The 12,362-nt window shown below is 39.5% G+C and overlaps 1 protein-coding gene across 3 annotated transcripts in view; it reads left to right on the top strand.

Annotated features, from left to right (window-relative positions):
* Nucleotides 1-12,362, top strand: part of golga3 (golgin A3) — a 40,680-nt gene that overhangs the window by 25,174 nt on the left and 3,144 nt on the right. For all 3 annotated transcript variants that reach the window (XM_079687725.1, XM_079687726.1, XM_079687724.1), the window contains exons 17-24: nucleotides 477-620; nucleotides 2,268-2,465; nucleotides 2,809-2,925; nucleotides 4,755-4,894; nucleotides 5,588-5,720; nucleotides 7,064-7,186; nucleotides 9,229-9,393; nucleotides 12,114-12,280. In XM_079687725.1, coding sequence (XP_079543851.1) covers nucleotides 477-620; nucleotides 2,268-2,465; nucleotides 2,809-2,925; nucleotides 4,755-4,894; nucleotides 5,588-5,720; nucleotides 7,064-7,186; nucleotides 9,229-9,393; nucleotides 12,114-12,280 — 1,187 coding nt within the window. The remainder of the gene's footprint in view (nucleotides 1-476; nucleotides 621-2,267; nucleotides 2,466-2,808; nucleotides 2,926-4,754; nucleotides 4,895-5,587; nucleotides 5,721-7,063; nucleotides 7,187-9,228; nucleotides 9,394-12,113; nucleotides 12,281-12,362) is intronic.

Below are 12,362 nucleotides of genomic sequence, written 5' to 3'. Positions count from 1 at the left end.
ATCCACTCATCTGTTGATAAGAGTATTAAAAACTTGATAAATATTCCTCTTAGGTCCATTTAGAACAGATAGAAAATGTGCGATTAATCACGATTAACTATGGACATCATGCGATTAAATATTTTAATCGACTGACAGCCCTAGTATTTAAATACATTTAAAATTATAAACTGCTGTTCATGTAATACGTTGTGAATGGATCTGATATTCTGTCTATGAAAATATGTGGGAACGCTGAATATTAAGCATCCTTAGTTTTGAGGAATACGTTTGTGAAGTTATCTTATTTTACTGTAAGAGCTTTCCAATTGCATAAATAACTAATATTATTATAGTTAAAAAGCCAAAAATTCAAATTGTCCACAGACACAAGGACAGCATGTAAACAGTCTGTGTCATTTCATGGTGATTTATCCTCGATAACTGCAGCTGTCACTGAAACATATTGAAAGAGTGTTGTCTTGTTGGTCCTGCAGGAGAAGGTCAAGGCTCTGCAGGCTGAGCTGAGGTCTGTGTCGAACAGCAAGACCATGCTGGAGAAGGAGCTGCAGGAAGTGATCAACCTCACCTCCACCGAGCTGGAGGAGTACCAGGAGAAGGTGATGGAGCTCGAGGACGAGGTAAACAACATGTTGTGTCTGTTTGTAAATATGTTCAGGTTTTGGACCAGAACTGCTCGTTATGTCGAACAGGAAATGATAATAATATGAATTTTTATTTGTAAAGCACCTTTTTCAAGGCTTTTATTGTCATGTGTACATACTGTAGCTACAGTGTAGTTATGATAATTGAAAATCTTAGGTCTCAGGCTCCTCCAACAGTGCAACACAATAACACAGATAAAATAATGCAAGAAATCAAATCAAGTAGAATAGAAACTGTGCAGAACAAGTGCTTCACACAGACATTTCACAGAAAATGTATATCACACAGAATACAGAGACCAGTAAAAGACATAAAAACAAACAAAACATAACATAGAGTAGGCATATATACAAAAAAAACCACATTTAGATTAAAGGTACAATGATACAAGTGTTCCTTAAAAGGAGGCTAGTGCAAATTCAACACACAATCAGGTGACACGTTAAAATGCATCGCAGTGGATTGAGAAGGTGCAGCAGACAGAGAGCAGGAGTTTGCTTCCTAAAAAGCTCAATTATACAAATGTTTTTTTGTTTTTTTAAAGACTTCCACCGAGCTGTTGTCTATCGGTGTTTTGTTCCACATGATTGGATCCTGTACTATTCCCATCCTGATGCTAATCACAACCCTGTATGAGCAGCATGTTTACACCTCTGTCATAGTTCATTTTGTATTAACCACATGAATTGACCCTGCCCCCACTGGACTGGGACTTTAAGACCCCCCCCCCCCCCCCCCCCTCACACACACACTGACACAAAAAATCCAGCAGTCACTTTTACGCTGCGATGGACATTTTTGCACTCTCATTTGAACTTTGCACATCATCTTTTTATATACATGGACTGTAATTATATAGCGCTTTATCCAGTCTATACGACCCCTCAAAGCGCTTTACATACTACATGTCATTCACACAGAGCAGTGTACCTTACTCTAGTCCAGTGTTTCTCAAACTTTATCACACCAAGGACCACTTAACCAATAAAAAAAAAACTTGCGGACCACCTAACTCCACAAATATCCAAAATCACATCGCTTTTCTAGAACAGATTACAAATCGCCTGAAAATGGTACAAACAACTGGCAACATTTGTGTCGAAGGTGTTGCACTGGGCTATATCATGCAATCAAAAGTGAAACTTAAACTCGCTCCATTGCAGAGATATTCCCGTGAGAGTGCGGAAAACTCTAATTAATTAATTAATTAATTTCAAATGTGAAATGTTACCAATATACTCACGGACCACTAGGGGGTGCTCACGGACCACACTTTGAGAAGCACTGCTCTAGGACCTAACATTCACACACCGTTGGCCATCGGGAGCAACTCGGGGTTAAGTATCTTGCCCAAGGATACATCGACATGTTGACTGCATGGGCTGGGATCGAACCCACAACCTTCTGTTTGAAAGACGATCGCAGCCATAGTCGCCCTAAATATATATATATCCTGCTTTACTTGAAGTAAACGGTTTTGTTTTGTTGTAAATATTCAGTGTTCTTGTATTTTAATGTGGTTTTTTTACCTCGGGACTGTGGGAAACAGTATTTCGATCTTTCTGTGTGTACAAACATATTTTGAGATTGACAATAAAGTTGACTGTGACTTGATTCCACAGCTTCAAGAGGCCCGCTGCTTCAAGAAGAGGATTCGGAAGTTGGAAGACGCCAACAAGAAGCTGGCACTGGAGCTGGAGCATGAGAAAGGGAAACTGGCGGGATTGGCTCAGTCTCACAACACACTGCGGGAGCACTCCAACATTTTGGAGTCTGCCTTAGCTAAGAGAGAGGCCGATCTGGTCCAGCTCAACTTACAGGTGAGAAAATATCCAAACATTTTAATATTTGTTATCCCAGGGTTTTGTCCGCGAAGCTATTTCCGTTGAAGCAAACCCATCTCTTCGAATCTGTCGTCCTTATCAACTCATTTCCATCACCTAGCTTCCATCTTCATTAGCATCACTTCAGTCCCATGCTTTTATCACATGGCAATAGTTTTTATAATTGTTATGCTATGACGTTTGTATTTTTTTTGTTAGCTTTGTACAGCCAGTGATTTGGGGCTTTAATAAATGTTGATATGATTTGTAACGTGTTGCAAAAGTAGAAACCTTTGGTTAAGAAACGATGCACGTTTTAAAAACAAAATATTGTGTTCAGGTTCAAGCTGTTCTGAAGCGTAAAGAGGAGGAGGACCAGCAGACGAAGCAGGTCGTACAAACTCTACAGCTCGCCTTGGAAAAAGAGAAAACCAAAGTCAAAGACCTGAAGGAACAGGTGAGAGCTCTGAGCATCCTTCTTAAGATGAAATGCCTACTGCCTTCATTTCGCCTTTCAAATGATTACAAACAGTCTGTGGATATATTTGAGGTCATTTGCTCGGTAGAGAGGTGCAGGAACGAGTCCTAAAACCTGGAAGTGAGTTAGCATTTTACCACTTCCGGTTCCCTCGTCTCGTAGGCAACGGGTTTTTTAACTAGTTTTTGGAAAATAGCTGGAAATAAGGTCTGTGGTTGAGACACATTGAAGAGACGGATCACGTTTTGTTCTAAGACATTAAATCCATCAGCAGTGACCCCACTGGTGATTTCTGAAGAGTTGACGTGTCTGAAAAACGATGGTTGTTAACAAGTGGCTGAATAGGACTACAGAAGTTGTGGAGGCCGTTGTACGTCATTACGCCGAACACGTAAACACTCCTCTAAGTTTGTTTGCCCTGTTCTGCTTGAAAGCAAGTGCCTGCCTCCTGCCTCCTGCAAACTGTTCAAACAAACGCTTCAACTCGTACCATTTAGAATCTGTATGTTTGAATATGGATCTTTAGTTGGTGTGACTTTGAAGTTGAGCTGTACTCGGCTGTAGTTCCTTTATAGCATAAGGTTAGCATTTTGCTTCTGACGATTATATGGAAATGGAAAATGATAAAAGTAGGGTAGACGTCATTGAGGGAAACATTTGGATTTGGAGCTTACAAATAAATAACTTCACTTTCTATAAGAAAAACACACAAATGACATGGAAAACAAATCACTTTTTTAATGTCAATAATGTCAAACATGATATCATCATATAGGCCTATGCATCCTTAGTATTACCGTATATCAAATGAAAAACGTTACTTTGAATAATTAATGTTCGGTATGTTTTCCATCTACTACTTCTCTCATTCACAAATCCAAAATCAAATCTAAAATTCTATTAATATGTAACAAATATATTCCATTTCAGAGCAGAAGAAACAGCCTTCAAGGGTCAAACTCTGCACATCATTCAGCAGCAAGGCATCAACTCCTCACAGCTCCTCATATGTGTTCAGAAACTAGACAAAAGTTAAACAAGTACAAACCACAGACTGTCTGTGTCATGGCGAATACAGTCGCTGGTTTAATTCTGTCTTTAGGACGTTGTTGTGAGTTTGGACGGAGCAGATACAGGTTAGTTTCTGATCAAATGGAGATCGCTCCATTCAGAGAACACGCATTACCGTAACCGTTATCAGTATTTAGTTACTCCGGCATCATTTTGAAACGTGTATTACAATTAAATCACGGTAAAATAGGTTAATTTAGTCGTAGTTGGTTTCCACCACAGTATTTACATGGATATAAGCCCCGCCCCCTCTCCAGCGTTTGAATGACAGGACTAAAGAGCTGACAGCCGCGATGAAACTCCAGGTTAGAGCGATGAGAATATTCGCATCGTTGTGAACGCAGCATAATGCAGTTCAGAAACCACTGTTCTGGCGCTTTTAAAGCAACTTCGAGATTTTAACAGTATCAGTGGACGTAGGACGTACAATTATTTTTTAAATCCTACCCTGGTAGACGTGTGGAAATTATCCGGCTGAACAAAAAGTGCATTTATCAAACAGGTTCGTTTTCCACAGATCTTGATTTTTACAATATTCCAAAACCCTATGGAGAAATCCCGTTTTTGTCGGGGGAACCCATGCGCAGCTTACTTCCTGGTCGGCCTACAAAAATACGTCATCACTGCACCGCTCTATAAGAAGCCTCTAAGAATAGAAATGCGTAGTTGTGATCTGTAGTAAGTCTGGTCCCGTGTGTGGAGCATCTTGGGGGTTGACCGGATGTTTTGTCTCCTAGGTGGCAGCAGCAAAGGCAGAGGCGGCTCACAACAGACGGCACTACAGGGCGGCCATGTTGGAGCTGTCAGAGATCAAGAAGGACCTGCAGGCCAAAGAGGACCTGGTGAAAGCTCTGCAGAGGGAATCCCTCAAACTACAGTAAGTGCATCTGACAACATGTAAGCATACACTCACTCTTTTCAGATACTTTGAAAAACAAAAATCGGTTTGGTGTGTTGCAAAATCTGTAAAATGAATCAGAATCAGAAACAGGTTTATTACCAGGTATGTTGACACGTAGGAGGACTTTGACTTGGTGTCGTGGTGAAGTAAAACAACATTTAAAAACATTACAAAATTATTAAAAAATATAGTTAAATATAGCAGGATTTTTTGAAATAAAATGGAATACATTTAGATTAGATTCCTTTTATTATCAATACACAGAGTACAGGGAAATTCCAAGCATTCTCGATGCTCCAATCATACATAACAGACAGTATAAGTATAGTGTTGACATCACAAGCTAAAACTTTTAATATATCATATATAAAGGGACTATAAATTGGATCTATGATACATTGAACAGTACGCTTACAAAACAATACAACATTACCATACAAATACAAGAACAATACGGTCAAGGCAGTAACAAATGTAAACAAGTCGGTAAGTAAGTTATTGCACATGTATTTATCAGTGCAGTTGATAATTACAAAACTAGAAATAAAAATGTGCAGTAATACAAATAAAAAAACAGATATTGTGTAAATTGTGCATTAATGTAATGCATAGAGTCTAAGATGGGGCTCAGGTTCAGATATGTATGATTGAATATGTGTTTCTCTGCAGGTCTCAGGATGAGCAGCATTCTCAGGAGGTCTCCAGGTTCCAGGAGGAGCTTTCTGAAGCCCACTCCCAGCTGCAGATCCTGCAGAAACAGCTGGACGAGGAGCTGTCCAAGCAGCCGCTCACCAACCAAGAGGTAAGAGACTCAGACTTGAAATGAAATATATGAATGATGGCCTTTATTTAAATATCTCAACACTTGATGATATGATAAGCGCAATGCAGATTTGATTTAGGATAACTAAGTATTAAACCTGTTTGGACAGCAATGACCTTGCCTTGTCATAGTAGATCAATACTTAACACAACATGCAATACATTGTGACTACAAGGACAACAACACAATCAGACAGCTTGGTCATATTTCACATCTTACAAATAACATTAGACTTCACCCTTTAGTTCAGAATAAAAAAAAAAACAATAAATAAAAAAGTAGAGTAAGAACTGGGATCTTATTGGTGAACATCTCAGTGTCACTGATTTCAAGAGGTGGGAAGTAGTGGAGTACAAATACTTTGTTACTGTACTTAAGTACATTGTTCTGGTATCAGTACTTTACTCCACGACTTATTTTTCTGACGACTGACATGTTGAACCCAAATACCTGTACTTTCTACTTCTTACATTTTGAACCCAAATACCTGTACTTTCTACTTCTTACATGTTGAACACAAATACCTGTACTTTCTACTTCTTATATGTTGAACACAAATACCTGTACTTTCTACTTCTTACATTTTGAACCCAAATACCTGTACTTTCTACTTCTTACATGTTGAACACAAATACCTGTACTTTCTACTTCTTACATGTTGAACACAAATACCTGTACTTTCTACTTCTTACATGTTGAACACAAATACCTGTACTTTCTACTTCTTACATGTTGAACACAAATACCTGTACTTTCTACTTCTTACATGTTGAACACAAATACCTGTACTTTCTACTTCTTACATGTTGAACACAAATACCTGTACTTTCTACTTCTTACATGTTGAACTCAAATACTTGTACTTTCTACTTCTCTCATTTTCCAAACATGCTGGTTACTTTAGTCTGAATGTGTGTTTGGTGGCGTGATCATTATTATTTAGAGTCTTTGCGTGCCTATTGATTTGAACACGATCCGTGTATCCATCATTTCCTGGTCTTCTCTAAAGAAGAGGGACCAATGAAAACGTTGTCATGTTGCCGTTGGTCACCATGGAAACATTCATTAGCTAACAATGACATTATTGTCCTATTAATATAAAGGGAGGTCAGGTACTCTTTAAAACAGCTGCTAGTTATGGGTACTTTTTACTGAAGTACATTTCAAAGCCCTCTTTACTTTCACTTGAGTAAAGAAGTTTAGTCAGTACTTCTACTTTCACCAGAGTATTTTTAAACACGAGTATCTGTACTTCTACTTGAGTGAAGGATGTGTGTACTTTTGCCATCTCTGCTGATTTCTAACATTGTGTTCTGCTTCAGGTGGAGGATCTGAAGTGGGAGGTGGAGCAGCGGCAGCGGGAGATAGAGACTCAGAAGCAGCAGCTGGAGATGATGGAGCAGTGTCAGCGCAGAGAGCTGGACAACCTCCAGAGAGCTCTGCAGGCAAGGGTCCACTTCATCACAGAGCTGCATACTTTACTAGACGTTGAAAATGAAGCAAATGTTTGTGTAGTTAATGCTTTGAATTACTCTATACCTAAATGTCAGTAAGTGTCTCGAGTCGAGCGGTCACAACATCCGATTTCGTGACCAATTAAACTCATGGTGATGAGATTACTGTGAATATTTGAGAAAAGATGGACTGTTAATTACAATTGCAAATGCCTTTCACTTAACATAAAGTGAGATGGAGAGAGTTTGTTTCCAAAACTTTACATATAAAATTATTTAAGAGGAACTGTATTTACATGATATCAGTATTACTGTCAATACCTGTATGTTGTGATATGCCTGGAAGGAGAGGAAGGGTGAACTGAGAACTGTGATTAGATAGATGGATGGATAGATGGGTGGATAGATGGATAGATGGATGGATAGATAGATGGATGGATAGATAGATAGATGGATGGATGGATGGGTGGATGGATGGATAGATGGATGGATGGATAAATAAATGGATGGATGGGTGGATAGATGGATGGATAGATAGATAGATGGGTGGATGGATGGATAGATAGATGGATGGATAGATAGATAGATGGATGGATGGATGGATAGATAGATGGATGGATAGATAGATAGATGGATGGATAGATGGATGGGTGGATGGATGGATGGATAGATGGATGGATGGATGGATGGATGGATAGATGGATGGATGGATGGATGGATGGATAGATGGATGGATGGATGGATGGATGGATGGATAGATAAATTAGACCCTCCAGAAAAACGCGGGCAAAAATCCTTTATTATGCGATTTAAATATGCGTGGTTTTTATGTGATTTTATGCGGTGAAATTGCGGGAAGTTGCGAAATATGTGGAAATATGCTAAAGATGCGAGGAAAAAGAACAACAACAATTGTTTTAAATATTGAGCTTTCTTATTTATTCTCTCTCACACACAACCTGCCACTAACGTTAAACCCCTTTACTATTCAATTAAACACATTCAATGTTTAGTTATTGTAAAAGCAATTGGGCTATTTTAATCACACACACACACACACACACACACACACACACACACACACACACACACACACACACACACACACACACACACACACACACACACACACACACTTCTCCGCCTCATTCCGTTTTCATTTACTCGTTCGTTATATGACCAGCTTCAATCTTGTAGGCTACTCACTTCGTTTCTTGTAGCCCTCTAAAGGGTTTTGGAGGTTGATCCCTTGGTGAACGGGAGTTGTTTGGCTTTCTTGTCCGCAGCAGCAGAAAGCATTTTCGAATGTTTGAATGAATCAAAGTGGGTCGTCACCGTCGATTTTCTCTTATGCTCCAACACACAGTTGCACGGGGTGCAGAATAGTTTCCCCCCACTTTTTGCCCGGTCTTTAGTAGAAATGTTCGTCGGTAAATGAGAGGGATTAGATTTTTTCATCTTGGTGTTTTCTCTATCGTGTGAGCTCCACACGTTCACTCTATACAGTGTTGTTTACATTCTGTGATGCGCGAGCTGATGACGTCACGTCAAGACGAGTTCACTTTTTTTCCCCTCAACTTTGTGTGGAAAAATGCGGGGATTATGCGGCCTTTTAAAAATCTGCGCCATTTTGCTGATTATGCGGTAAATTCTGCGATCGCAGAATCACGTTTTTCTGGAGGGTCTAATAAATGGATGGATAGATGGATAGATAGATAAATGGATGGATGGATGGATGGATGGATGGATAGAAAGAAAGATACTTTATTGATCCTAATTTGGGAAATTATTTCATCACAGAAGCAGAATTGTTTTCAGACTTTATAATACAATACTTAAAATACTTTAAAAAGTGGTAAAAGAGAATTAACAATACAAAAAAAATATATATATATATATATTATATCAAATATAAAGAAAAACAATATAAAAATATTCTGGATAATTAAAATTGTATATTTTCATTATTTTCCTCAACGACCTTCCCTTCTTTAAAAGTGTTTCTGATTAACAAAGTTTCCTCTCGGTCTCAGAGCATCAAGGTGGAGCTGGAGTCGGTGCAGGACGAGCTGAGCGGCACCAGGAAGGATAAGTTCATGCTGCAGGCCAAGGTGGTGGAGCTGAGGAACAGCATGAAGACGCTGCTGCTGCAGAACCAGCAGCTCAAACAGGACCTCAAGCAGACTCGCCTCAGAAAGGTGAGGCAGCGTCACTGGGGAAAACATTTAATGATTTCTCTCAACGTTTTTCAGCCACAGCTGTTAATATCTGTGCTTATAAAGTACTTGCATTCACCAATTTCCTCGATATAGCCAAATATTGTTATGGATGAGTATTGAAACCAGTTATTAAGCGGACCCCAGGGCTAAATTATTAAAGACCAGAGTATCGATAAGCTATGACTTAGTGATGCTTTTTAATGTGTTGATCTAAGACACATTAAAAACCGAACCTAAGGGACAAGGAAGTAAATCTCAAAGGTTAGTCGATATGATGACATACACTTGTTAGTAAGTGAAATAAAACTCTTACAAGGAAAAAACAATTCAACAAGTATGAAAAAGCGTTACTTTGATATTTTCCATCAGCAGCTGTTTTAACAAAGACATGGAACTATCTTTGTTAATAACAAACTGTTGCAAACAAGCAAAAACAAAAGCTCTCTAAATACAGTTTCTTTATTTAGCCTGGTGTTCTACATATCTTAAAATCTGTCAAACACTTGGCTGCTGGTTGAGACTAGCGTTACCTGCAGTCAGTGAATCACAGCAGCAGAGCGCAGTGTAAGAGTGATGGCTTCAATAACATCCTATCAACATCTTTTTATGACTTTGGCCTATTTATATCCCGGTCAGGCTCTAGGGTTAAGTCACTCATTTTGTCGGCCTGAGGGCTTTGAATATTTAAAAATAGAATGGCAGTGTGTTCCTACTTTCCATGGACTAGTGAGTACTGGCTCTGTTTTTAAACGACTGGTTGTACTCATTATTTTCTATGATGAGTAATCCTAACCATCTCCTCTGACTTAAAGGTCCCCTGTTATGCAAAATCCTCTTCTTCATGTCTCTTCTACATCAACATGTGTCCCCTCTTCTTCATGTCTCTTCTACATCAACATGTGTCCCCTCTTCTTCATGTCTCTTCTACATCAACATGTGTCCCCTCTTCTTCATGTCTCTTCTACATCAACATGTGTCCCCTCTTCTTCATGTCTCTTCTACATCAACATGTGTCCCCTCTTCTTCATGTCTCTTCTACATCAACATGTGTCCCCTCTTCTTCATGTCTCTTCTACATCAACATGTGTCCCCTCTTCTTCATGTCTCTTCTACATCAACATGTGTCCCCTCTTCTTCATGTCTCTTCTACATCAACATGTGTCCCCTCTTCTTCATGTCTCTTCTACATCAACATGTGTCCCCTCTTCTTCATGTCTCTTCTACATCAACATGTGTCCCCTCTTCTTCATGTCTCTTCTACATCAACACGTGTCCCCTCTTCTCCATGTCTCTTCCACATCAACATGTGTCCCCTCTTCTTCATGTCTCTTCTACATCAACATGTGTCCTCTCTTCTCCATGTCTCTTCCACATCAACATGTGTCCCCTCTTCTCCATGTCTCTTCTACATCAACATGTGTCCCCTCTTCTTCATGTCTCTTCTACATCAACATGTGTCCCCTCTTCTCCATGTCTCTTCTACATCAACATGTGTCCCCTCTTCTCCATGTCTCTTCTACATCAACATGTGTCCCCTCTTCTCCATGTCTCTTCTACATCAACATGTGTCCCCTCTTCTTCATGTCTCTTCTACATCAACATGTGTCCCCTGTTCTTCATGTCTCTTCTACATCAACATGTGTCCCCTCTTCTTCATGTCTCTTCTACATCAACATGTCTCCCCTCTTCTTCATGTCTCTTCTACATCAACATGTGTCCCCTCTTCTTCATGTCTCTTCTACATCAACATGTGTCCCCTCTGTGGAAAGAGACTCTGAAAGTTTCAGGAACAAAGATTCTCTCTCTTTTTGATCCATTTCTATAAAAACCTGTCTGAAAATGAGCTGATCAGATTTTGGCCACTTTATGATGTCATAGCGATGTTTTGTCTTGTGTAGCCAATCAGCAACCAAGGTCCCATTTGAACTAAATGCTTATATAATATGTACCGGTAGTTGTATTTGTATTGTTGATTTAATGTGTGAACGAGGCGATATAGAGAAGGTTAAGCTGTCATCATTAGGCTGTAATTTGTTATATACTGTTGGAGTGGTAAGCAGGCCTTTTTGTTTTTGGATATTTGTGGAGTCAGGTGGTCCGTGAGTGTTTTTTATTGGTTAAGTGTCCTTGGTATGAAAAGGTTTGAGAAACACTGCGCTAGTGGATTGTCAATGGGGGAGCCTCGCTGCGGGGAAATTCTACAGATGGCTAGTCCGCCCCTGAAAAATGTCTATGCACACGTTATTATTAATAATAATAAATAAATGGATAAAAAAAAAAGAAGAAAATAATTATTTTTTATTTTCAATTTTTATTTTGTAACCATCTCCCGACCCCCACTTTGGGAACCCCTGTCCTAGAGCACCATTGTGTTCTTTTTAACCAAATCTCTCTCAGAGGGGCGTGGGGAGGGGCTCCTTATTTTCATCTAAAGTAACAGACAGAGAATCAGCACTTTGGAAACAGGGCTGAAACAGAGGGGATTATGGGTAATGCTCCAATGATCTGTTTGGTGTTTGGAGAGACACTTCAGAGACATGTTCTGTATTTATCTGAGACCTATATTGATGAAACGCTGTATAATAGGGGACCTTTTAAAGGCCAGTGGTGTAAGTGTATCTCCAAATAAGAAATGCCTGCAGTAGATAAATGAATGAATGAATGAATGCATCCCTTTGATTTGTTTTTGTTTGGAGCAGCAGCGCATGGAGCTGAAGAGCGACGGGAGCCCATCGAACCCAGTGACACCGGTTAAGATCCCAGACTGCCCAGTGCCAGCCTCTCTGTTGGATGAGTTGTTAAAACCATCGACTTCTGTCAACAAAGAGCCACTCAACAACCTGCACAACTGTCTACGGCACCTCAAGTAAGACTCCTATTCTACTTTATTGCCAGGGAAGTTTACACACGTGGATGATGGTGCAAACATAAAGAACATATGGAAATAA

Source organism: Notothenia rossii (genome assembly GCF_949606895.1).
Source record: "Notothenia rossii genome assembly, chromosome: 6".
NCBI classification, from domain to species: domain Eukaryota; kingdom Metazoa; phylum Chordata; class Actinopteri; order Perciformes; family Nototheniidae; genus Notothenia; species Notothenia rossii.
This window is presented reverse-complemented; position numbering and strand designations above follow the sequence as displayed.